Raw genomic sequence first — 27,393 nt, forward strand, 5'->3', positions numbered from 1 at the left:
ACAGCAGAGACATCTCCCAGGCACACATTATGTGGACCTCCCCAAAGAACCAAGATCTCCCTCACTTCCAAGATAGCACAGGCAGAGAAGAGACACCAGATGTGATGAAGCAACTATTGCTGGGATTGCTGGAGAAAGACTCGCCTTTTGCTGCACTGAAGAAAACAAATGTGTTACGGTACCTAAAAAATATAAAAGGTGGTCAGGACCTGCAAGATCATTCTGACTTATTCCAAGTTGTAGACCAGGATAGCAAAAGAAATCTCAGTGCTCAAACATAGATTTCTAGAATGAATCTATTGCAGTCTGTCCTTAACACGAGTTAGATAGTGATCTCTTAAGGGTGTGCAAAAGTAAAGGTGAAATGCAAAAATGCCTTTGTGTCATTTCCTACTCCTTGGTGTTATTCAAACAGTCTCATACAGGGTAAGAATGTTTTCCTCCTAATCTGATTACAGAGACTGGGGACACAGGAAGTTACAAGGTTCAAACTTTTCCTTTCTTGATTGCATGAGCATTCCATAACTGCTAACAGTATTGCCAGGCATATACTGTAATTACTATGACTAATTCACTCCCCTTTATCAAATTTGCTGCATAATTGTATTGACAGATTTGTGTATTCCAGTTCTCACAGTACTGTATACCTGAAGGTTTTGCCAGGGTGGGTAGAAAGTAAGGACTCTGTCTGCTGTGTTCATTTCCTGCTTTCCTCTGCTGTTCAGCAAATTACAAAGGTTCAATTATGCCCTGTTTATTCATTTATTCTGCACATTTTTATATCACCCCTTCCTCCAGGTGGTGTACATGGTTCCTTCCCTTCTTTTGTCCTCACAACAACCCTGTGAGGTAGGTGGGGCTGAGAGATAGTGACTGACCCAAAGTCACCCAGGAAGCTTCATGGCTGAGTGGGTATATGAACCTGGATTGTCTAGGTTGGGCATTCCAATCCTATGCTCCCGGTGCCCGAAAATGGCTGCTACTGCATCCTGCGCATGTTGCGGGCAGTGCCAGTAGCTCCTCAGAAGGGAACTTTCGTCCCCTTCCCCCAGGTAAGCCAAGTAGCCCTGGATTGGGGCTACTCAATTCGACGTCAACTCAAGGGGCAGCATAGAATTTTGAGCCTCTATGTCGGGCCAGTGACCCAACACGGAGGCTCAGGATCCAGTGGAGCAAAGCTCCACTGCTCCTGCCTCTCACCCCCCTCTCGCCCCCCAACACCTCCTCCCCGCCCTTCACCCACCTCCCCCCATGCCCCCACCTACTTCTCCACTGTTTGAAGGTCCACATGACCGCCAAGCGGCAGAGCTCTGGCACTCTACCAGCACTAGCCCAGCACTGGTGCTGGGGCCCACAAACGTCTTATGGCACGTTTGCGACAGTGCACGCCAGCAGTGAGCAGACACGCACTGTATAGGTTTGGGCCCTAAGCCCAGAACCACTACAACATCTTGGCTCTCTGGGTTATTTATTATTTATTTATAGAATTTATACACCACCTTTCTATCCAATGAAGGGTACACAAGGCTACTCACAATTAAAACTATGTTAAAAACATAAGATATATATATATGCAAAAAAGACAATTGGATCCCCAATTAAAATACATTCCAAAAGTGCCATGCCCCCTGGTGTCAGCATAAAAGTCCTCCTTGTATAAAAAGCCCCCACTGAAAGGATTCTAAAGAGGTTTTTTTTTGGTAGGATTTTTATGGCAGTGATGTGCACATCTGCAGAGTCCAAGCCAAACTGAGCACATCAACCAGCACAATTTTGTTACAAGCGCTGAATTTGTTTACAGCATTTGTTTCACTTATGTCTCATACTGGCTAGTTTTACTTTTTTAAATTGTGTTACTGTTTTATTACTATTGAAATTAAATAAAGTCACCTTCAGAGGCTACAAAAATGGGCATCCACAATGTACCTTGGACACCTAACCGACTCAGGGCCCAATCCTATACAGTGTGCACCAGCTCACCATAGGCGCGCACTGTCACAAGGCACGTTTGCAGGCCCTAGTGCTAGTGGAGCGCTGGCGCTAGCCCAGAGTGGCGGGTACTGGGCTAGTGCTGGATGAGCACCAGAGCTCTGCTGCTCAGCGGTCACACGGACTGCAAGGCAGTGGAGAGGTAGGTGGGGGCATAGAGGGTGACAGGGAGAAGGCATTCCATGGTGGGGGGAGGCAGGTGGAGGGTGGGGAGGAGGGGTGGGGGGAGGCGGGACTGGTGGAGCTTCTCTTCGCTGGATCCTGAGCCTCTGATTCAGGCCGTTGGAGGCTCAAAATTCTATGCCGACCCTTGGGTCAATATAGAATCGAGTAGCACCACTGCAGGGCTACTCAGCTTACCTGGGGGAAGGGGACAAAAGTCTCCTTCTCCCCAGGAGCTTCCAGTGCTGCCTGTGGATAGCACAGGATGCAGCGGCAGCCATTTTCAGCGCCACTACAGCCCTGGGCACTAGGAGCACAGGATTGGGCTTCTTAGCTTTGCTATGGCACTAGCAAGTGGGGGAGGGGAAGCCTGCCATTTGCTTTACGGCAATTTTTACTTTACAGTGGTGGTCTGGAACCTAAACCACCATATTAGCAAGGGTATGCCTGTACAGTTCCTGAATTTGTTGGGAATAGTCCCATTAGCCAGTCATGTCCTTTACAGGCTTGATAGTGCGGAAACTACAGATATAATACAGAACAGTACATCTTAAACTTGGAACAGAGTGAAGATGTATGTTGATCCTCAGGTTTCACATGGTTGTTGGTAATATAACATTTTTAGTTATACAACTTAATGGCAGGGCTCTAAACAGACATGCAGCAGAATTTTGCCTAACTAAAGGGAAGGCAGGGAGTGGGGATTCTAGAGGCTGGATTATAAAGGAACAACATACAGTAACTTACTATGCTGAATACAACAAGAAAACAATGCTGTAGGAAACAATGTTATACTAATTCCAACCATCACAATAATCTCACCCTTCCATGGTACTAATCATCAGACTGCATGGGTCTGGTTGTATGTTGATGCCAGTGCCCCACTTATAAAACCATCCTGCAGATTCATATTGTTGGAAACTCTGCCCAAAGGCCTTATTAGTTGTTTTGAGACAAGAATTTGTCTCGTTTTCGTATTGTAAAATTTTTTGTGTGCAATTAGTGGAATAATATCCTTCAGATCCTTTTGATTTTTCCTGGAGAATCTCTGAAGGCTATCATGGGGTGGATGGCATTACTGTTCCCGTTGGTTATCAGTTAAGAGGATAGTTGCTAAGTGAAATTTGAATTTCACTTAGATCTAACTAATTCTAAGAAATAATAAATGGAACTTGAAATTGTATTTAAAATGTTTTATGTTAAGAAAGGAAAAAAGGCCAACTTAATGTATCCCAAAGGAATAAGTGGAACAAACATTTTAATTTTATCACTCGTATTTAATAAATTAAATATTTACTATGTCTGAATAAAGCAACATCTATTGTAACAGCTAAATATATGTTTCAAGTAAAAATACAGTATTGCTATAGCAAGTTATTCAGACCACTAATATATCAGTGTTTCCTTTATATGCAGCCTATAAGCTCTGTTAATATTTTGATGATTATTGAATGCAGATAGGTAACATTTATCAAACACTGTGATCCGTCTAACCATTCATCTTCAGTGTCAGAGTTTATAAACCTATATACGCTTTTTGCATGGAATATACCCCAATGTTGTACTTGGTTTACTGTAGAAATCTAAATAAAAATAAAGCAAGTTTATATTTTGCCAATAACTACATATTTTTAAACAAAATGGAACCAAAGTTAATCTTGAATAAAAACACTGGATTCTTGGCCATGACAATACAGATATGTAGAGGTGTTTGAAAACAATGTTTTTTTTATTTTACTCAGAAGCAAGCCCATTGTGTTCAGTAAGATTTAGGATTAGAGCCTATTTCACCAGAAACAAACACCTCTACAGATGAGATATTGGCTTCTACAGTCACTCAGGAGCTTGCTTGTTATCTAAGGTCCCAATCCTATTTACAGTGGCTTGAAAGCTAGGGCCCAATCATGTGCTTCTAGGCCACTGCCACAATTGGTTAGCAGCCTGGTGTGTACAGCAGTGGCTCCAGAAGCCTCTGGAAAATTGGTGTCAGATGCGTGTGATGAACGGGGAGGGAAGGGGCAGGGAGTGGACCTCAGTGGCACTGGCACACACTAGATCATATATCTTCTTTCCAGGTACCCCAGCCCTTTTGGGTAAATATTTTTATATTTGGTAACATGGTAAATATTTTTACTCACTTCCTGCTGGCTGTCCAATCATACACCCCCCTACCGTTGGGTAGAGGACATGCTCTACCAGCATGACTGTATCAGCATCAATTGCGAGGAATATGTTGGGCAGTAAGTTACTTGCAATCAGGGCTTTTTTTCTAATGGAACGCGGGGGGACAGAGTCCCGGCACCTTTTTGCAGGGGCCCCTCCCCTTCGGAGGCATTCCAGGAGGGAGGGAGCAAAACAGAGGCATTCGCTGGGTGGGTGCTGGGGGGTGCAGGGTGGGCGGGCGCCTGGCCCCTGCCTGACCGCACAACAACCCCCTCCTGCCCCATCCCCAAGCTCTTGCCTGAGCCCAGTCCGCCTCCCCTCCCCCCACGCTCTGCTTCCCCACGCAGCTTCCAAGCCGGTGGAGGGCGTGGGGGACGCGCCAACGCCGAGGAGGAGGACAGCCAGCCAGCCAGCGAGACGGGCTGCGGCACCCATGGAATGCCCAGGTACTGGCTTGGCAGAGGAGGAGGGGAAAGAAGCTGGCTGGTGCAGGCCCCCCCCTGCCAATCTGCAGCATGAGCCTAGGCATGTCTACTCAGAAGTAAGTCTCATTGTGCTCAATGGGGCTTGCTCCTGGGAAAGGGTGCATGGCCTTGCAGCCTGAGAGCCCAAGCCTATGCATGTCTACTCAGAAGTAAGTTCCATTGTGTTCAATGGGGCCTGCTCCCGGGAAAGTGTCATAGCCCTGCAGCCTGAGTAGACAGGCAGAGGAAGGGCTCTGAGGCTGCAGTCCTCTCCACACTTTCCTGGGAGGAAGCCCCACTGTCTCTACTGGGACTGACTTCTGAGGAGACAGCCATAGGCTTTGGCTCTGAGGCTGCAGTCCTCTCCACACCTTCCTGGGAGGAAGCCCCATTGAACACAATGGAACTATCCACAGTAAGCCCCATTCACTAAAGTGGACTTCTGAGTAGACATGCATAGGATTGGGCTCTTAGGCTGCAATCCTAGGCACTTTCCTGGGAGTAAGCTTCATTGACTAGAATGACTTACTTCAGAGTAGACATACCTAGGATTGGGCTCTTAATCCTGGCAGAGATATATATCTGCACCCGTTTTCACCTGCTAAGGGTAGGGTGAAAAGGGATTCTATGTGTGTACAACATGCTGTCCAGCCTTGCCAGAGATTCTCTTCATCCTTCCCCCACAAGCATGCCCTCTGCCAGCCAGCATTTGCAGCTCCTCTCCAGCAATGCACAGCAGCTGCTCAGGGCAGCAGAGAACATACAATTGCATGCCAAGCACCTTCCCAAAGACACAGAGTATTCTGATACCTGAATTAAACCATATTTAATTGCCTGTTTGCAAACGTAGCTGTTTCTATGTGCACCTAAGGACCCCTCTCATGTAAAAATTCCTTTTTTGTTCTTACTCCCACAGTTGCTTAGAGTAATTTTACTACATGGAACTCATGTAAGCCATTTTTCGGAATCCATTCACTGCTCCCTCTCCTCAAAGTAGTGCCACACTACAGACTACACACTACAAGTGCACCTGTACGGTATTTTTCCCCATGTGTAGAAAAAGTAGCTGGGGGAAGGGGATGTAGAGATTGACAACCCAATCCTATGCATGTCTAGTCAGAAGTAAGTTCATCTTTAAGGGAAAGCACATAAAAAAATATTTTATTTCTCCAATAAAAAAGGGTTTATAAATAAATAAATAAAAGATTAACAAGTTGTGAGTTCCTGCACCTTTTGTTTTACAAAAAAAACACTGCTTGCAATACTATAATTTATGTAGATTTAGAATTGGGTTCTTCATCTATGTGCCATGTACAACTCAGAGGATTGGGAATGAAGCTAATTGACACAAGGTATGTTTGCTTCTGACATGTTATCAGTACATACAGTATACAGTAGTTCTCAAACATTTTAGCACCAGGACCCAGTAAAAATTTACCATGTGATTTTTAGAATTACAATCAGTTGGAACCCACCAAAGTGATGTCATTCACAGTTACGGACTTGGTCTCTGTTCCACCCTGGGGCACAGGACCACAACATCCCCCCCCAGGATACTTCCCTAGCCACATGGAGCCTTGCGCAGTGTTCCAAACTGCTCCGAAAGTCATATAAGGCTTCTGTGGCACTGTTAAACAGTACTTCCGGTTTTCTGATAAAACTCGCTCTCCCTCCCCCCCAGCCCACTATTGGTCATTAACCTGGAAGCAATCTATGGCCAGAAGCGACATCATCAAGCAGGAAAATTTTAACACCCCCTCATACGATAAAATCAAATCAATCAAGTAAATTAAAAGTTTACAATAAGTTTAAAAATTTATTTAAGATAAAGTACCCTCCCAAGCAGTTGCTGATCTGTTTTAAAAAAATTCCCCAAACATCCCAATGGCTGCAATCCTATACACACTTACTCAGGCGTAAGTACCATTGACTATCATTGTTAAAATAAAAGGCTATACAGGCGGGGTTCCTTATCTGCAGATTTTGCAAAGGCAACGCACAAACTCCAGGGGCTTCCCTGGGCCTCAGAGTGCCTTACATGGCATAAAAACATCACTTCCGGTTTCCCTTGGAAAACTGGAAGCTGCATCTTTTTGGCCATTTTGAAGTTGCAGAGGCAGCTGGTTTCAGAAAGCCCTCCAGAGGCAACTGGAGCACAGCTGCGGTCGCCTTCAGAGAGCTAAAGGGGCCAGATTGTGGAAATTATCCGCAAAATTCAGCATCCATGAGGGGGATCCAAAACGGATCCCCCACGAATACCAATGCCCAGTGGTGTACATGGGGGTCCCAGCACAACCCCCAGTTTTCCACCCCTCCACACCCCTTGCCCCCTCAACCCTTTCCGCCCTCCCACCCGTGACCCAGAAGTAATTGCGGTGATGCCATTGTCACTGCAATTACTTGGGTCCGGCTACCTCCTCCGTTCCCCCTTTGGAAAAAAGGGGGAATGAAGGAGGCAGCCGAGGCCCCAACGGAACCTTCCGCACTGCTTGTAAGCTGCACAGAGTTCTCCGTGGGAGCAGTTGGGGCTGCTGGAAGCCCACCTGTCTGGGGCATTCCTTCCAGCAGCCCCAGACTGCTCCAAAGGAGACCTCTGTGCTGCTTAGAAGCGGCATGGAAGCCTCCATCGGGGCCCAGGAAGCCCAGAGTGTCCGCTGACGCTCTAGGACACGCTCTCGCTGCCTCCGGAGGCAGCAAGAGGGCAAGGCGCCCGGGACAGAGTGTCAGCGCGACAGGAGTTGCACTGATGCTCTAGGGTACCCCTGACCTCTCTTCCTATAAAGGGGGGGGCGGCCCAGTCCAGTTCTGAGTCGCTACCGGAGTCGCTTCTTGCTGCCTCTCCATGAACGCTCCTGGGCACCTATCCTCCATTGGGAGGAGGCTTTCTTAAAGGGACAGAAGCCAGCACAGCTGCTGGCTTCTCTCCCTTTAAAGAAAAAAGTGGGCAGGCAGCAGGGGGTGAAGCTTGAGGAGGCGCCCCTAGAAGGTCAGCATTGGGGCATTTGCCCCGTCTGCCTCCCCCCAGGTACGCTATTGCCAATGCCCCATCTGTACATAGCAGCCTATTAAAAATACAGATCAGTAACATTTCCCCAAATGCAGCCACATACCATGGTAGCATCAAGTCTAATATATTAAAGATTTAAAAAACCCACAGTGTGAGAAACACTGCATTAAGACAACTGCCTGTTGTTGAAAGCAGATACCCTGAGAATCAAGGTTTGGCCTAGACAGTTTAGTACCTACCCACCCCCAGCTCACACAAATAAATAACCAAGGTAACAGTTTTAAACACACAGATAGATGCATGTCAGGGTCCAGTATCTAGTGACTAGGCCTTAATGGCATGTATCAAATCTCCTACTGGTCAGGCAAATACTTCTTTTGTCCTCAAAGCTCTGTCCTTTTCTCAAGTCATGGAGGGAAGGTCAGCACTAGTCAACCAAGAGACTTGAAGGGAATACCTTTGTTCTTCCAGGGATCCCAACCACAAGTTCTAAAGAACCAAAGGATTTTAACATTTCAGAGAGGTAGCCTTACTCCACACTTACCTAGGAGTAAGCCCCACTGACTATAATGGGACTTACTTCTGAGCAGACATGCATAGGGTTGGGATTGTCTCTTAAAATCCAAACCTCTACATGTCTACTCAGAAGTAAGCCCCATCATGGTCAGTGGGGCTTCCTCCGAGGCAAGTGTGGACAGGACTGCAGCCTCAGTCGTACTGCGCAGGGCTAATGACGCTGCACACCCAGGGGGGAGCGAGCAGGGCGACGCTTTGAGGAGAGGCCCCAGGCACGCGACCCCTTCCTCGGGAAGAGCAGGGCATCTGGCGCATGCGCAGCACCACAGGCAAGCCATCGAAGGAGAGCGGGAGGAGCTGCGGTCACAAGCTCGGCTCGGCTGCCCTCCTCAGGGGTGGCTCCCAGGAGGCGGGGCTCCTCCGCGCCTGCGCATTACCCCCGCGCGGCCAGTGGGTGCTTGTCCCGTGGCAGGCTTCGGGTTTTGTGAGGGATGCTGAGGGGCGGGGCCAGGCCAGGCCTCTGGGGAGCCGCTCAGCCCCTCCCTCTGGTGTGCCCGGCCCGAGAAGGAACTGAGCTGCGAGGTGTCCTGCGGCTCCTCTCCCCGCCAGAGGGGCCCGGTAAGCGTCCCTCCCCTCGAGCTGCCCCGCTCCCCCGGCTCCCGCCTGCCCTCCGGCTTCCGCTGCTCCTCAAGTGCTGCGGGGGGGAAACCCGTCCTGTTTCCATGGCACCACCCGGGCCTCCACCCTCCTTCGCCCTCCCTGGGGGGCCCCTCCAGCTCTCTCCCTAGACTTCTAGTGGGGCGCCTGCCTCACGCACTTCCCCGTTGCTCTGCCTGCGGGCACCTGCTGGGCAGTGCAGTCCTGTGCATGTCTACTCAGAAGTAAGCTCCATTAAGTTCAGTGGGGCTTACTCCCTGGAAAGCACTCATAGCACCGCACTCTGACTCTTCTTGCTTCTCCTTGTAAGTGTTGATGTGGGGAACCAGCTACATAGTCCCAATCTTGTGCCTCTACTCCAAAGTTATTCCAGCTACTAAAGTTACTACCCAGGTAAAAGCGCATCCAGGACACTGATTTTCAATCTTTTTCAGCTCACAGCACACTGGCAGGGCACTAAAATTGTCAAGGCACAAGCCACACCATCAGCTTTTTGACCATTGACAAGTCACGCAGGGGCTTGCATACCCCAGTGGCCCTACTAACAAATGCCCCTCCCCTGAACTCCCATGGCACACCTGCAGACCATCTGCGCCACACCAGTGTGCCACGGCACAGTGGTTGATCTAAGAGCTCAGCCTTAGCAGAGTTAGAATGTTCTGCTGCTATTCTATTCACTCTGTCAATCTGCAAGATTTCCCAGGGAGAAGAAGATTCTGTGGCTTCTATTTGCATCATTGTTGTTGTTTTTTTAATTGGAAAATTTCAGCTACAGTTTATTTAGTACCTGGAAGATAAGTCATTTTAGTTGGGTCTCAATTCTTCAAGAGGAGTGAAAGCGTGCAACCACAGGATGCCCTTGGAAACATGTCAAAAAGAATTGTTGAGACATTTTTGCATTGCCTTTAGCACAGACTAAAACATAGGGCAGACAAAAGAAAATGTTTCTTTACCCAGCGTGTAGTAAGTCTGTGGAACTTCTTGCCACAGGAGGAAAAAAGTCCATCATGGGTTACAAGCCATGATGGGTATGTGCAGCCTCTTGATTTTAGAAATGCACTACTTCAGAATGCCAGATGCAAGGGAGGGCACCAGGTTGCAGGTCTTGTTGTCTTGTATATTCCTTGAGGCATTTGGTGGGCAGCTGTGAGATCCAGGAAGCTGGACTAGATGGGCCTTGGCCTGATCTAGCAGGGCTCCTCTTATGTTCTTATGATTTTGTCAGGTTAGTTTTAAAACAGTGGTTCCCAAACTGTTTAGCATTGGGACACACCTAAAAAAACAGTTTCACTTTACCAGCTGCTCAAGCCTCTGTGGCTATAATGGTTACTTTGTTACCCCAAAGTAACAGGTTGTTTAACCTTTGATCCATATAGTCTAAATCTATACTGTCAGTTTCACAACCACAAAAAATTGTTTTGTGACCCAGTGGTGGGTCCCAGACCCACACTTTGAGAAATGCTGTTCTAGAATAAATTCCAGTTAAATTAGAAAGGCTTTAAAAGCAATATACCATGCATTTACTGTAGTTGACCACACCTGTATATCTTCTTGCTTAGCCAGTTGCACTGTAGAGAGAAAATAAGTGCACGAACCTTTTTTTTCTAAGGAAAAAATAATGTTCTGGGCTAGGATCAGCCTATACATAACTGCTTGAAATGAAGAGTGTATCTTTTATTTCAGTGGAGTTTAATTTCAGGGTAAGTATATGTAGGATTGGACTGTAATTTTAGCTTGTTGAAGTGAGTGGTGCTTGAAATGTATTTCTAAGCACTCTTACATGAAAATACTTTTGAAGTAAAAATAACTTCTGTAGTACTTAAACAACCAGGAATGAAGACATAAGAGAATGAATATTTGTAATATAACCTGAAGATGTCATTGCGGTATATAATGCTTGACAGATTTCTTTCGTCATTGAAAACTTGAGTATGAAAACAGGAAGTCTGACTTGTACAATTATTTTGCAACATTGTGGCCTTACTTTTGTAGTTTAGTTGACAGCCTGTTGTCAGACTACATTTTTTCTTTGTTTAACATTGCACTACTTAATTGAATCATATAGGTGAGGGCCAAACTACATGTGACAGTAAATGTGTGTCGTTGCAGGCATAAGTGTACTTGTGTAGCTGTGCAGATTTGGATTGGGATTACAGCGCAGAAGTAGTGAGTATTTTGTCCTTGACCTCTGCTATTTTTTCACTGAAAACCTTCCTGATGGTTATTTTAACTCCAAAAATAATACAGGGTTAAAGAATTAAATATTCCTACCTTTGTGTTGTGGTTTCATTGCCCTGCACAACTTGCAAGTAGATGTGAACAAGTATCTACATGCTATTGCACTTAACATTGTGTGTAGTTTGGTGAATTCTTGCTTGAAGGATAATATTATGTCTTTATTAAAGTGTTTCTACTATTTTTTTTGCCTTCCAGCAACCATGGCAATGACTGGTCCAGCACCATGCTCATCTATGAGCAACCATACCAAGGAGCGAGTTACAATGACAAAAGTGACATTAGAAAACTTCTACAGTAATTTGATTGCACAGCATGAAGAACGGGAAATGAGGTAAAAACCCCAGTTAGAGGTAAAACCTTTTTAAGAATATTGAAGTGGTACTTTTTTTTTTTCTTAATCTCAATGATAAAAAAAGAATGGATACCACAGATACCTTGATCCTCCCTTACCTACGAAAATGTTTTGATAGCTTTCTTACATCTACAAAATGCATGAAAAATAGTTAGGATACCATACTTTTTCTCAGATACTATTTCATCCTCAGGGTGTGCATTTCAGTAAGGCTGTTCTCTTGTTGCTGCTTGACAAAAAACTGGTACAAACATTTTCCTGGAATAAAAATGGTTTTTTTCTCTCTTTAGTTTAATTTTGATTTCAATGTGCCCAGTTTAAATACAATCTGCATTGCGAAATACACTTGGCTTTCTTGATCATTATAATCAAAACCAGTTTCTCCAAGTACATTTCATTACTTCTAAACCTCTTTGAAACTTTGTTTTCTTTGGAATTTTGTGTGTGTTTATACAATTTTAGTTATTTTCTGTAGCAGTCTAAGCAATGCCTAAAAATAAACAGATGAGTGTAGATGTAAATGTGTTTAATCTTGTTTAATGATTTGGGAAACTGGGAGCAATACCTTGAACTTTCACTCTCCCTCTGCTGTGCAAATGTGCTGACTCCTTTCCATGGCTAGCACTGAGCATGGTGTGGGATTTCATCTGCATGACTGGTAACCAAGGTAAATGATAACCAGATTTCCTCATAATCTAACTTTTGTAAACCGACATCAGACATTGGCTGACCATAGTTGCAGTATCTGAAATGTTGTGTCTGTGCCAGATTTTGTATTAAAAATACTATACTTATTGTGGAATCTACTGGTAAAGGTGAATACCTTTCCATAGGCCCCAGAAACTAATGTGCTATAGATAATGATAAAGAACTCTAGTTTTGTTAGTGAGAGAAAGCAAATCCCAAAAATTGTGTTTGGGGAATGTGTTATGCAAATTCCACTAATCTCCGTCCACAGTGTTTTGTTTTTGTTTACATGTTCTACAGTATGTACAACTGAGTTTAGAGTTCCTGGTGACTTTTGTCCTGCAAAGTATAAACTGAGTTTTTTTTCTTTGTAAAGAATTGGGTAACAAGAGTTTGGTTTCTCAGTAGGAAAATTCAGTGTTGCAACAGGGAGAAATAAGAAAATGTAAATTAGACATTTCTTTGTGGATCCAAATGTTTGGCTCTCCCAGACTTGCTCCCTCTGTCTTGAAAATTTGAAGCAAACCCCCCACCAATATACAGTCGTGTGCCACTTAACAACAGGAATGCAAACCAGCATCCTAGTCATCAAGTGGCTATGCGAAGCGGCTTAACACTATGTGAAGCCTCCAAAGGCTAGGGGAAGCTCCATTCCTCTTGCCTCTGGAGGCTTTTTTGAGCCTCCCAGAGGCAGCGCATGTCCGCGCACTGCCTCTGCAAGGCTCAGAATGCTCAAATCACGCAAGAGACGCAACTTCCTGTTTCCTCTGGGAAAATGTCAGAGTGGAGCTCCCCCTCAACTTCAGAGGCTTGGGGAGGTGTGACCTCCTGACCAATGGTGGCTGCTCCGTATGCGACTTGTCACTGGCTGGAAAGTTATTAAGGGGCGTATGCCTGTATATTTCCATTGAAAGTTGGGACGAGGTTCTTCAGCTGCAGCACCCTTTATTAGATGACATGTTCCCCACTCTGTACTTGTGAACACACAATGCAGGTTTTCTTGCTTCTTGATAATACAGCACGTATTCTTTTCATTTTACATTACTGAATTTTGCTGCCTTAAAGCAGCTATATGGTTAATAACAATGAAAAAATATTCAGCTTCAAATTAAAGAGCTGTTCTGTCTTTTGCAAGTGCAGTATCTCCTTCTTCGGAGGAAATAGAGGCAATTCTCATAAATGTTTTCTGTGGTGCGAGGCAATCACTGTAATTCTACAAAATTGATTGCTTTTAAGTTGAAGTAGCCTTTTTGGCGCGTGGGCAGTTCCTTGTTGTAGTGTCACTGCTGGAGTGTTGCGTGCATAGCTAAGCATGCTGAAGGAACCATCCCTGTCTTCTCCAGCTAAAGTTAACCCAGTTAGTAGGGCTGAGACAGACCCCAGGGAAAGCGGCTGCCGGTTGGAGTAAATAGTACTGTATTGTGTTCTGTTGTAGTATCAGATGGCACCTTTGTATATTCTACAGCAGTGGTTCTCACACATTTAGCACCAGGACCCACTTTTTAGAATGAGAATCTGTCAGGGCCCACCAGAAGTGATGTCATGAACGGAAGTGATGTCATCAAGTAGGAAATTTTTTTTTTTTTTTTGCAATCCTAGGCTGCAATCCTACCCACACTTATCCAGGAGTAAGCCCCATTTACTATCTTTGTTAAAAGAATATGCATAGTAGCTTGTTAAAAGTACAGGCCTGTAACATTTCCCCAAATGCAGTCACATACGATGGTAGCATCAAATCTAATATATTAAAAATAAAATATTGAAATGAATGGGGACCCACCTGAAATTGTCCCGACCCATAGTTTGAGAAACACTGTTCTACAGTGTATTTCTATAATCTTGACTACGACTTCCATTCCATAGTTTGCCCAGGCTCTTGCATACAGTCTTACTTCAGCATATTTCCTTTAAAGCTGGGTGTGTCTTTTGTGGTTAATGTAACTTCAGTTAGCCTTACTTCAAACAATCACACTCTGGTTTATTTGTCAAAGGCGTATTTGGGGTGGGCAGGGCATTTGCTGGCATTTGATAGGTATTGTCAATTTCAGGGCTCTGTTCCCTATCACTTCTGGACATTTTGTGAGAGGCTTCTCTGAACAAGCACTTGTTTAGTGCTTGACTTGTTTAGTCAATAAAGAGGAAATAATTACAGCACACAGAGAACTCAAAAAAGATTTTTCTAACCCAAGCAGTAGTAAAGCCAGGCGGAAGGTGATATTGCAGAAAAGCAAGTTGCATAAGATTTTTCTACATGGTATTCCTAAAATGTATATACTTATGCACCTTATTACACCTTTACCTGGAACACTTGCTCTCCCTTTTTGTCCTCTGGTATTTGGAAATAGAGAGTGAAACGTATAACTCTGCTGACAAGAGACTCCTCAGTCATACATAGCTCCTGTAGTTCTGGGTGTCCTTTCCTTTGTACTTTAACTTGAAAAGTTGTGACTTTGACTTCTGCTGTCCTGGAGAAGGAACTGCAACATATTGTTACAAATAAATAATGCATGCAGCTCGTTGGGAATGTGAACCAGGTTCTCTAGTGTTCTATGTGAGAAGCATGTGTTTGGCTCAGAATTGTTAGACCAGTCTTACGTAAATAGCCACATTTATAGTGAGTTAAAACTGGGTCTAGATAACTAAGCAGGGAAGGAAAGTCTTACAAAAGTTGCTTCTCTTTCTCATATGGCCACACATAACTAATGTAGTGATGTTAGGCATCTTGTAGTCTATTAATTTTTGTGGCGTTATTCGAAGAAATATTCAGCTACAGTTGTGCTTACTGTCTATGGTCCCAGTACAATATGTGTGGATGAAAGATCATGATATCAGTGCTGGGTTGCAGTTTGAAAATGTTTGTGATTGCAGATAAATTTAAATACGGGAAAAAATTTGTGAAGTCTGTCTTAAACTTTTTACGTCCCACTATTGGAAATAATTTGGGGAATTCACAAGACAGTAGCAAACACTGTGACACCTTACAGACCTACATAACCTGAAAATAAGACCTAGTGTGTTTTTTGAGAATTGCTGAAATATAAGACCTACCCCGAAAATAAGACCTAGTTATGATCAGGGGTGGGAAGGGTCCTCGGGCGGGGCGGGTGGACAACATGACCGGAACACTGTACTCCTGCGCACCACCTAGAAAGTGCCTGCTGTGCTGCCTTGGGCAGAGGATGCTGAGGAGGAGCTGAGGCGGGAAGCAGCAAGCAAGGCAACCCTGCCTACCGGGCTCTGAGGCTCTCCACACTTTCCAGGGAGTAAGTCCTATTAACTATAAAGGGACTGACTTCTGAGTAGATAGGCAGGCACGGATCCTCCTGGGCGCTTAAGGGGTACCCTCTCCACACCTTCCAGGGAGTAATTCCCATTAACTATAAAGGGACTGACTTCTGAGTAGACAAGCAGGCAGCCATCCTCCTGGGTGCTGAGGGGATATTTTTGTAAGGTATGTATTTGTACATGAATGACTGTGGATTGTTGTACATTAAAAAAAAATAAGACCTACCTGAAAATAAGACCTAGTGTGTTTTTTTTGAGCCAAAAAAAATTTAAGACTGTCTTATTTTCAGGGAAACACAGTAAGCTTTCATGGTCTTCATTCTGCTTCATCAGGTGCATAAAGTGTAATCCATAGGAGGCAGGTGTGTCCATGGGAATGGGGGTGGGGAATCAAAAGTGGCAGAGTCAAATGCAAGAAGATATGCAAGAGAGCCTAGTACATTGACTAGCTTAAAAGGTTACAAGATAAACATAGTGACAGCTCATAGCAATAATTAATGGTGATAGTCTTATACTGTAGCAACGCTAGATTAATTTTAAACCGGTAATATGATTTTTAAAAAAGTAACCATTATGCTAGTGTGGTTTTATAGCTTATAATGCCTAGATTAGTGGTTCCCAACTTCTTAGCACCAGGACCCACTTTTTTAAACAACACTCTATCAGGACCCACCTAGATTTACCAGACTAAAAAAGGAGACCTAGAAGTAAATATTTCATTTATAAGTAATAATAACCAGAAAAAAGACCCTCTTAACATTTATCTTCCTATATTTACACATGTTTGCAAACTTCAGGAGCTCAGGTCCTTGCAGGGAAATTAGCAACTAACTTCCAAATTGCAGGAGCTGAGCTCTTTACAGGGTAATTAGCAACTACAGTATCTGATTTTTGAATATTCTCAGGGCTTGAGAGCCCAATCCTGTGGTCGGTGGCACGGCTCCGTGCTACCGACCGCAGTTGCAAACGTGCCATAAGGCACGTTCGCGGGGCTCACTGCTGGGCTCCTGCCAGTGCTAGCCCAGCACTGGCTGGTGCTGGGCTAATGTGGGGCTATCGCCCAGGCTCTGCAGCTCGGCAGTCTCCTGGACCACAGAGCAGTGGAATGGGAGGTGGGGTCATGGAGGAGGCATTCCGGGGAGGGGAGAGGCTGGCGGGGGTGGGCAGAAGACATGCTGGGGGGTGGGCGGGAGGGTGATCTGCGGAACTGAGCTCCTCAGGATCCAGGTTGCTCATGGAGGGCTACACGCCCTGCACGAGCACCTTTTCCTTCAGCGGTAAAGTGAGTAGCCCCATTGCGGGGCTGCTTACCTTACTCAGGGGAAGGGGATGAACATCCCTTCTCCAGAGGAGCCTCCTGCAGTAGCGCGGGAGGTGCAGGATTCGGCAGCAGCCCTTTTTGGTGCCGCCGAGCCTGGGTGCTCCGGGCAGCTCAGGATTGTTATCCTGAGCTCAATTAGTTATATGATATCTGATATCTGATTAGTTACCTCAATTAGTTATCTGATCTTTCCATCACCCTTTAATCAAGTTCAAACCAGGAGTGGGTCCTGACCCATAGGGAACCACTGGCCTAGATTGCTCATAATGTCCCACATGGCTTTTCATGTTCTGAGTAGTTGTACTATTTCTCATGTTATAGGCTAGGCTAAGGCTTCAGAGTTGTCACGGCTACTATATACAGGATTGGTCAGAAAAGAGAAACAGTAGTGCACCGTGAAGAACAAGCATACCCAGGGCTGGCCCAAGATATCCTGATGCCTGAAATACATGGGAAATGCTGCCCTTCCTTAGCTGATGTGCCAGCCTCTGCTCTTCTCACTCTTCATTGTTATAGAGTGGAAAGAGAAGAGGCAGGTATGTCAGCTAAAGGGAGGCTCTAGTCTAGAGCAGGGGTGTCAGACATAAGGCCCGGGGGCCGGATGCAACCCTCAGTAGCTTTTTATCTCGCCCTTGGACTCTCAACTCCTGAGCAATACTGAGGTGGCACTGCTGAAACGGTGGCCAGCATGATAATTGGGGTGTCCCATATCTTGAAATATGATAAAGATTTCTGTATTTTCTCTCCTGTCATTAGCAGCCAATGAGTGCCTACACGAGAACAGAGTTTTTATTTCTGGTTTTGACCTGTTTAATGACATCACGTCCTGTGTAATGACATCACCTCCGGCCCTCAGCAGGCATCATGAATGCTATTCAGCCCTCTGTATGAAATGAATTTGACACCCCTAGTCTAGAGTGTTGTTTTTCAAGGTTTGTCCTCTTCAAGGTTTTTCAAGGTTTGTCCATACCACTTCACATGGTCCACCTATTTGAAGTACCACCAGAAGTAACTGGTGATGACATCATCACCAGTTACTTCTGGGTTGGGAGGCCAGATACGACATGACAAACACCAGTAAGAGGCTCTGGGTAGACAGGAGGGCTGTTTCAAGTGTGGAAAAAGCATGCTTTGGAGCTCTGTCTGCTGAATCGAGCTTCCTGCTGCTGTTTGTTGCATTGTATTTCTGGTTTTGCTGAGGTGTCCAGGGGTCCTGTGAGTACCACCTCAAGTGCTACTGGTGGTACTTTTACCATTGGTTGAGAAACACTGGTCTAGAGAGTCAGCACTTCTCTCCACATTTTCTATTCATTCCCTTCTTCCTTGTCCAATTTAGGGAATAAAAGGAGGAGGAAGAGCAGTGGAGGCAAGTAGGTAGACAAGTGGGTGCCCCCCCCCCACCAAGCTCCTCTCTGAGGCAACTGCTTCAGTTGTTGTCATAGAAGGGCTGTCCCTGAACATACCTCAAGGTCAAAATACAGTAATTCTTTCATTAGGAGTAACTAAAGTATTGAAGATTAGTTGACAAGTTTTCAAGTACAGTACTTTAGAACTCTTTTTCCAGACTGGATGTTAAGAGAAAAAGGGTGGGTGTAGGGTTCTCCCTAAATATTGGTGCTGCTATGCAGAGCTGTCCTGTGACTACGCACCCACATCTTCCTAGCATTCAGCAATGATGCCATTATGCCACCCCCAACTTCTTGTTCAACCACTGTCTGAGCTGCACAGAATTCAGTTGAGAGCTGTGCAGGTTAGCAGAAACACTGGTGCGGAATCAGAGGGGGGGATGACAATGATCTGGACGTAATCGGAGAGCTCCAAGTTTTGTATTTTTGCTACAGCCTTATGATGAATTGCAGGTGGTTTGATGCAAACTTTGTGTGACTAGCCTCTGCTTGGCATGAGATTTTTCCTTTGCACTGAGCACTGCAAACAAGGACTGAGGGCCCAAACAAAAATTAATTCCCTCATTTAAAAGATAAAAATGAATATGCATTTCTCCAATTTAAAAAATGTGCCCATCTAATCAAAAGAGAAAATACATAGTGATGTTTTCAGTACCATGACCCATATTTGAGTGCAGTGGAACTAAAACATGGCCCCAAACCACTAAATGAAGACTAGTCTTCCAGCCTGAATTGGGATAGAATTCTTTACATCTCCCTTAAGGCCATATTGTGTCACATGGGACCGAATATCACTGAGGTGTCCAGTGGTGGAAATGACTTCAACATGCTGACTTAAAAGTAAAAGAACAAAACAAATCCAAACCTGCTTTCATGAATAAGCCATACAGTTTTATACAGGGCATGGGGTGGAGGGTGGGGAAGCAGTAAGTTGAACATTTTATGAATTCTAGCTGGAACAAAAACATTCTCTCAGCTGCTATTTTTGAATCTGGATCAGCTGAATCGAATCCTCTTTATGAAATATCTCATAATTTTCTCTAGAAAAACTCAGCCCCACCCAATATTCTAGTCTTGGAAATAGTAATTGAAAAGCCACTTGGCTGCTTTCATTTCCCCCAAGAGAAGCTATCTGTTCACCCACACGTTCCTTTCTCGCATCACTTGTGGCTGCCACCAGGGCACTTTCCTGGTTAGAAGAAATACCGGTTAGAAGGTTACTGTGGCACTTAAAGGATTGCATGAGATGTCAAATAAAGCTATGAGTCTGCTGCAACCTTTTTCTCCCTGGATAGGAAGAATGATGTGGGTGGCTCTTCTTTCCTTTTTCCTGGTTTAAAAGGGCCAGGAGTCACTTGACATCTATTGTAGTTGCTGACTTTTTTTTTTGTTTAAGCAGAGGGCTGTGGAGATATCCTCCCAGATTGCCTGAGGCTGTTGCTACTCATCCCAAGCAAGCAGGTGCATGGCAAACTATGCTATTACACCTCTCCTTCTAATCTTCTCTGATGTCTTACAGAAGCGGTTTTTGAGATTTGTTTCAGGGAATCTTGATGTTAGATAAGAAGAGCCTGCTGGATCAGGCCAAGGGCCCATCTAGTGCAGCTTCCTGTTTCTCAGCAGCCCGCCAGGTGCTTCTGGGACCACTCAAGACAACAAGATACCTGTATCCTGTTACCGCTTCTTTGCATCTAGCATTCAGCAATTGTCTACCTCTAAAACCTGGAGGTTGTAATTTTATTTGTCTCTTTAGTGAGAGAGAGAGTTCTCCTGAAATATAGCTTGCTCACTGCTATTGCTCTTCAACGCAACTTTTAGCAGTGTGGGATGTGCATCAGGGTTTTCTTTGAATTCACATGGGATGATGGCAGGGCCCATAAGCCCTGGCTTATGTGTGAACCTAGAATACCCACAAGTTTCTCAGAAGGTAAGTTGATATGGAAAGTATTTTCAGATTCCCTAGCTCAGATCAAGAAAGCTGTTCATTCTCCCTAAGATATTTTGCTGACTTGTAACAGGTTTGCTCCCCTTCTTATAGCATTTATCATTCTAATAGCGCTTTTTTCAAAATGACATCCTTTGCTTTCATAACAACTCTGTTTCAGAGGCGTTTTTTCATCTCACTGTTGAAAAAATGCTTAAGGGTGCAATACTAACCCACTTTCCAGCACCGACATAAGGGTAATACAGCTCCAAGCTAAGGGAACAAACATTCCCTTACCTTGAGAAGGCCGCCATGAGTGCCACCCAACTGCAGGATGCAACATATGTCCCGTTGGCACAGCTGTTAGGATTTGGGCCTAAAGATGTCAACTTTCTCCTTTTTCTGCTGGCCTGCTGTGTAATAAAATTCCTTGCTTGGGGATGTGCAGTTGTCAAACTGAGCCTGAAACTGATGGCCTGGCTGTACCCTATACCAGTGGTTTTCAAACTGGGATGTTGCAACACCCCAGCCTGAGAGTCCTGGGCCCTCCCTTAAGGGGTGGAGAGGGGGGAAGGCAGAGACATGATGCCCAGAATCTGGGCGCAAGGGTGTGCTGCCAGTTACTGCCGCCTGCAGGAGCCTCCCAGGGGTTGGGGAAGCCAGGCGCCAGCCTCATCAGGGCTCCCCACACAGCGCAGAGCCCTCCAGAAGGTGTTTGCAACCACTTCCTGTTTCTCAATCGCAAAACCAGAAGTAGTCATGATTGTCTTCTGGGGGGCTCTGCACTACCTGGGGAGCCCTGCTGAGACTGGTGCTGGGCTCTCCCAACCCCTGGGAGGCTCCTGTGAGTGGCAGTGCACCGCTGTACTCTGATCAGAGACACAATGCTGGGCATCACTTCTCTGCCTTCCCCCCGCTGCCTGCAGCAAAGACTTAGTGGCTCTTAAACTGTCCCAGAGAGTTTGAGAACCACTGCCCTACTCTATAGTGTGGAATACAGTAGGTGTATGATACTCAAGGTAGGTTTTGTGTTGAAACGGTCTGGGTTTCATTGAAATGTAGGTTTAGCTACACCAAGTGTATTAACATCTGGGAAAGCAGACTAACTGTAGTTAAGGATTGGCATTTGAATGGAATAACTAGGTTCATTAAACTGTTAGAATGAAAGAAAAATGTTGTAATTGTTTTTAAAGAAATGGAAATACTGACTAACAGTTGAAGTTCTTAGTCCATTTATGTTCTTCCATAATTGTTTTACTTTCAGTGTGTTTACAGAAGTACAACTAGATGACTTGATCTTCTGCTGAAAGTTTGAGTGCTTATATGCAAACTTGTGAAAAATTTCTCATTCACCAAACATTTGTGTTTTATTTTCAGGCAAAAGAAATTGGAAAAAGTGATGGATGAAGAAGGCTTAAAAGATGAAGAGGTACTGATGTATTAAAACTACCTTGTCTGGTAGATGTGTCCTATGACCTGAGTGTCCTACCTTGCTTTTTCTATGGACTGCTATAGTCTAGTTTATGTATTGCAAAATTACATTTTTAAAACTGCTTTTTCTTCTAAAAAATCTAGAAAAGAATTCGGAGGTCTGCACATGCTAGGAAAGAAACAGAGTTTTTGCGCCTAAAAAGGACACGACTTGGGTTGGAAGATTTTGAGTCTTTAAAAGTAATAGGCAGAGGAGCATTTGGAGAGGTAAGAACCCAAGAGAGAAAAATTGCGATTTTAACATGTTTCTCAAAGCATATCAGTCTTTGCTATGCTTTTGAGGGAAAAAAGGGTAAAATGACAAAGGCAGTTTCCTGTTTTCCTCCCCTCACCATGCATTCCCTGCCCTGTGCATACCATTCAGCTAAAGCAGGGGTGCCCAAACCCCGGCCCGGGGACCACTTGCAGCCCTCGGGGGCTCCCAATCTGGCCCGTGGGGAGCACCCAGTCTCCAATGAACCTCTGGCCCTCCAGAGACTTGCTGGAGCCCGTGCTGGCTCGACACAATTGCTCTCAGTGTGAGGACGACTGTTTGACCTCTCACCTGAGCTGTGGGATGAGGTCTCCCTCTGCTACTTGCTGCTTCACATCTGTGATGCAGCAGTGGCAGTGAAGGAAATGCTAGCCTTGCTTTGTGCAAGGCCTTGAGCTACTGCAAGACCTTCATTCATTCATATAAGTATAATCTCAAATATATTCACTTATGTAAATTTATTCAAATTTTAAATGTAAATTAATTCTTTTTCTTTTCCGGCCCCCGACACAGTGTTAGAGAGATGATGTGGCCCTCCTGCCAAAATGTTTGGACACCCCTGAGCTAGAACAAGGAGGTCTTCTAATCCTTCTCTTCTTCCTGTTTTTAAACCTGCATAGTTTAAATATGTATTTTATAAACACCAGCTAAAGTGCAGATGAGTTTGGCTTCTCTTTAGTTCTTATAGTCTTGAAAAAAGTAATGTAAGTAATTTGGTATATCTTCGTAAAGAAATTGATAACGGCAGTTGTTGCTTTGTTAAGGATTCTCTGCGTGGCTTGCCCGATCTGAAGAGGCATCTCAAGCAGAGCTTCATGGCCTTTCTCTATTAACTTTGAAATCTTATGTGTTTCCAAAATTCAGAAAATATCCCAAATATCAGTAGGCAGATCCCTAATGAATGCCTTTCTCCTTAATAACCAGTAAATTACAGTATAAGAATAATCGAGATCAAATGTTTGTCTTTTTCCCCTAGTTGTCCCATTGTAGTTCTATCAACGGCATTCTTCTTTATCCATACTTGTTGTTTAAACATTTTGAAGATATTGTACTGGATCTTATTCAGTGCTATATATACCTAGCATCTCTGACTGTAATTGTTTTGTGAAGGATACCATTGTTGTGGTATTGTTAATAGGAAAAAGTAGTAATTGGTTCAGTACCCACTGTCGGTAAGGGACTTGTTTCATGTTAACAGAATTACCTGGGGCTCTTGAGCAGATCTACATTGATAGAGGGAGAAAGCTTTATATGTTTTAAAAGAAGTCAGCGTACTATTTTTTTTTTTTATTAATGCTGCTTTTAATAACTGGGAGCCTTAACTTCAAAAGTAAAATAACTGAAAGTGGTCTTAATGGTTCCATTCTTCTTGCACAATTTCTAGGTGCGGCTTGTTCAGAAGAAAGACACTGGGCATGTATATGCAATGAAAATTTTACGGAAAGCAGACATGCTTGAAAAAGAGCAGGTACAATCTCATAATGAGTGGTAGTGCTAGCAAATTATTTCTTTGGATGTATAAACAATGTGCAGTTCTTCCTTTTTTGCTAAACCATTAGATTAATCTAATAATTTGAATTACCATAATTAATAACACTATAATTATTTATAATTATTCATTAATAATTGGAATAACCATAAGGGTTAGATACTATAAAGCACAAGTAGAAGAAAGCTTGAGTAAGAAAGTTCCTTTTCTTCTGTTATGTACCTCCTGAAAACTCCTGAGGGTCAAGATACCTTCTGGAAGCATATAAGATAGAGAGTAGAAGGAGGCATCTCTGGAAAATCAGGTGGAGATGCCTTGTGCAAGCTTACATTGAAGCGTCTGCCTGATTTTTAGTAATTTTCCTCTATGCTTCAACTTGCAGTGCTTCAGATGGGTCCCAGGAACCTCAGAAGTTTTCTTGAGAGTGCAGGGTGCTGCTGTGGGGAGGTGCAGTGAGGAAGTTCCCTTGTGCAAATTTTTTTCAGTTTGTGCTTTGTAGGCTCCAACCCTAACTGTCTCATGTTAAAAGTGCTAAGTATCAAAAGCTGCATTTATACACCTTGATCCAAAGTACCACATATGCTTAAATGCATGCATGGAGTTATACAGGGAAAATGAAGTTCAGAATCCTGTTAGTCATCTTGGCTGCTAACTGCTGTGTATTACTGTAGTGACACTGTGGAAGATGTCACCGAGGAGATAGGGTGTGGTATCCACAGTGCCCCTTGCTCTAAGTAAATGCAGGGTTAAAGCCCAAGTGGTAGCTGGAGGTGTGCTGCACAGCTGCAGCCACTAGAGGCTAAAGTGAACCTGGGAGCATATAAACAGCACCTGGAAGAACTAGGGGGTGTGGGTTGTAGAAGGAGCGTAGGTTGGAGGTAGGAGAGGTGACCGACTGACCTTGGACTGTGACTCGGCTTATTGGCTCTGGACTCTGGTTTGGCAACTCTCATTGATTGGACTGGCTTACCTGGAATCTGAGCTCAGACTGTGACTTGGCTTATTGGCTCTGGACTCCAGTGTGGCAACTCTAACTGATGGGACTGACTTACTTGGAATCTTCGGACTGTGTCTTGACTCTGACTTTTGCTTGCTGCACTTGTGAGTTTAACAAGGGAAACTTATCAGCCTTAAGCGGGCACAAGGCCCAGTGGGGAGGAGCTGTGGCAAGACAATTATGTTTGGAAATGGAAGAGAGCAGCTGAATTGTACACTGATGCTGTTCTGTATGCTGTTTTGATGCTGTTCTGTATGTGGGGCTAAGAGCCTTTTGTGTCTCAAGGCAGTCTGATCAGAGGTGGTCCTGGGCTTTCCTGCGCCCAGGACGACCTCTGCCTTTGCCGCTCCTGACCCGGAAGCGATTGCAGTGACGTCATCATCATAGCAATTATTTCTGCTTGCTGCCTTCTCAGTTCCCCCTTTGAAGAAAAAGGGGAACAAAGGAGGCAGCCCAGAGCCTTTTGCGCCACTTCTGAGTGGTGCGAAAGGCTCCATCGGAGCATTTTGGGGCTGCTGGAAGCGGCATCCAGGACAGGTGAGTGCCACTTCCAGGAAGTGGGCGGCGCTTTCCTCCTGGGCCCCACTTCTAGTGGCCCCAAAATGCTCCAGTGGAACTGGAGAAGCGGCGCCACATCTCCTCCAAAATCGGAGGAGGCTTGCACTGCTTCCCACCACCCTAAGGGCTGCCCCATCCCCTCCCCTTTCATTAAAGGGAAGGAGAGGGTGGCAGCCTCAGAGGCAGCTGGGAACCACACTGAGTGTGACTGCAGGAGTGCAGCTACTCTGTGCGGTTCCCTGCTGGTGGAGGGGACGGCGCAGAACCTCGCTGACATTGGCTTCGCTCCTATAGCCACTATCAGTGCGGTTCTTGGTGTACCGAAGGAAGGGGTTCCAGTGGTGCCCTCCCAGCGCAGTGCCCTCCCAGCACATGTGGATGGCAAAAATAACCACTATAGCAAATCAATTTAAAAAAGTTTCTTTGCTCCAGGTGATTTAAAAAAAACAGCCTTGCTAACCTTTGTGATGTTCAGATAGAGTCATTAAGACTACAATCCAACAATCAGTCTCTCTCAAGGTGCTTAGAAAGGCTTCACTCTGACCCCTCCCTTCACCAATGCAAAGTATCTTTCTTTCGTGTACTCAGGGGGAAGGGAGGGGTCGCCTGAAGAGAGAAGGATTGATGGATTGTCAGACAGCTGCCCTCTCTTACTCTCTCATTAAGTAGGCTTTTGTTAAAGGACTGTTCAGTTTTTTAAACTGATTTTAAAGGGGTGCATTTTTCCCCTTCTCCAGGGATCAGCACATTCCTTCTCATTTGCAGGGGCCATTTGTGTTGAGTCAAATCCATGTATAAAAAATCCATTTATAAATAGGCTGGACCTGTATATGCTTTATGCAGTGGGCATATTATCTAAAAGCTCTTTGCAGGCAGCATCCGTTCACCCCAGTACTGTTGAGTGAGTGTGCATAACACATGCTCTGTGGCAGTGTGCTCTGCCAAGGTCTCTGTTTTGCTGTTTATACTTGGAAGCAGGGGGCTAAATAAAGAACTCTTTGGTTCTGTTTTGAGGGCAAGTCAATGGATGAGGCTGGTTGCTGGCGTCATAATCCTTGTTTAATGCAAAATTTAGCTCTAATTAAAAATTAGTTGCTAGCCAGGGTTCTGTGTGGTCATAAACACTGTTTGCAAATATTGTGTGAAAATATTTTTAAGCCAAATTTGTAATTTAAATATGCATATATCCCTCCAGGTTGGCCATATTCGAGCAGAGCGTGACATTCTAGTGGAGGCAGATAGTTTGTGGGTTGTTAAAATGTTCTATAGCTTTCAGGACAAGCTAAACCTCTACCTCATCATGGAGTTCCTGCCTGGAGGTAATTATTTTATTCTGTCTCTATCCTGTAACCTTCCTTTGATACTGTGGTACATGTGAATGCTTTGCTGCAGTTTGGGAGAATAGGATATGATCCTGAGTTATTGAACTGTTTTAATGCATAGTAATGCATACTTCCCCATACTTTCCCCTGGGGGCTGGGGATAAGAATAGGCCCTCAGTTTGACTGTACTTGTCGTAAGAGGCGACTAAACAGCCACTGGGTAGATGGGTCTCATCAGCCTGGGAAGGCAGCTCATCTGAGAGAAGGAAAACTCTGATCCCAAACCTCCACTGCCTTGTGGCTACATCCAGTTATGGAAAAGGCTTCAGGAGTCAACCTCGAGGCAGAATCTGGAGCCGGAGTCCCTGAGGCAGTTCATGGCTGAACACAGTCACGTTCTGGCAACTCCTGCGACGCCGCTGGAACCAACCGTATTGGCCTCTGCCTTTCCATTGGACCATTTCAGCGACGTGGAGAGGGGGGATTTGCTGCATGGGTAACAGCCTATCCTCCATACCTACTTTACCCAGGCTTCGCGCACTGGAGAGGACACTCTGTTCCAGAACCACCATTCAGAGCGTGACACCATAGTCTTCCGAGACTGAAGGATGCCAACAATGCATACTTAATGCCTTACAAAAGGATGGCATTGATCTTATATACCTTGATCTGTGGCCAGCAATCTACATGAAGTATAGTTTTGAACCACATGAGACCCATTGCGTATGCAGCACTGAAGTGGATGATTTTACTTTGTGCTGCATATGTTCTGACAGAGTGAATATGTGTGTTGAGGCAGGAGAAAGTAGTAGGGATGGGACTCCCTACTGCTCGAGTCAGGTGACCCGAGTCCAAGTTGCGCACATCAGCGTTTTTTGTTGACTTGCTGAGTCTCAAGTCACCTGAGCTGATAACTCAGGCATTGACTCGAGTCTGAGGCCACTTGACTCGGCACGAATTCCCCACACATGCGCACTGGAGTCTGTCTGTGTCTGGGTGTGCTTGCTTGCTTTTTCATGGTGTGAAAGACCTTGTGAAGCCATTATTAAGTCTGGTTGAGCAGCAAGGAAGTTCCAGCTAGTAGGTAGGGAAAGGTTAATGTTTTGCTTTTG

At 44.9% G+C, this 27,393-nt stretch overlaps 1 protein-coding gene across 1 annotated transcript in view; it reads left to right on the forward strand.

Moving 5' to 3' along the window:
• The first annotated feature begins 8,814 nt into the window (after positions 1–8,814).
• Positions 8,815–27,393, forward strand: part of STK38 (serine/threonine kinase 38) — a 30,248-nt gene continuing 11,669 nt past the window's right edge. The window contains exons 1-6 of the mRNA XM_066626158.1: positions 8,815–8,919; positions 11,392–11,527; positions 21,549–21,600; positions 21,747–21,869; positions 23,300–23,383; positions 26,155–26,278. Coding sequence (XP_066482255.1) covers positions 11,397–11,527; positions 21,549–21,600; positions 21,747–21,869; positions 23,300–23,383; positions 26,155–26,278 — 514 coding nt within the window. The 5' untranslated portion in view covers positions 8,815–8,919; positions 11,392–11,396. The remainder of the gene's footprint in view (positions 8,920–11,391; positions 11,528–21,548; positions 21,601–21,746; positions 21,870–23,299; positions 23,384–26,154; positions 26,279–27,393) is intronic.

This window comes from Tiliqua scincoides, chromosome 4 (assembly GCF_035046505.1).
Source record: "Tiliqua scincoides isolate rTilSci1 chromosome 4, rTilSci1.hap2, whole genome shotgun sequence".
Taxonomy (NCBI): Eukaryota; Metazoa; Chordata; class Lepidosauria; order Squamata; family Scincidae; genus Tiliqua; species Tiliqua scincoides.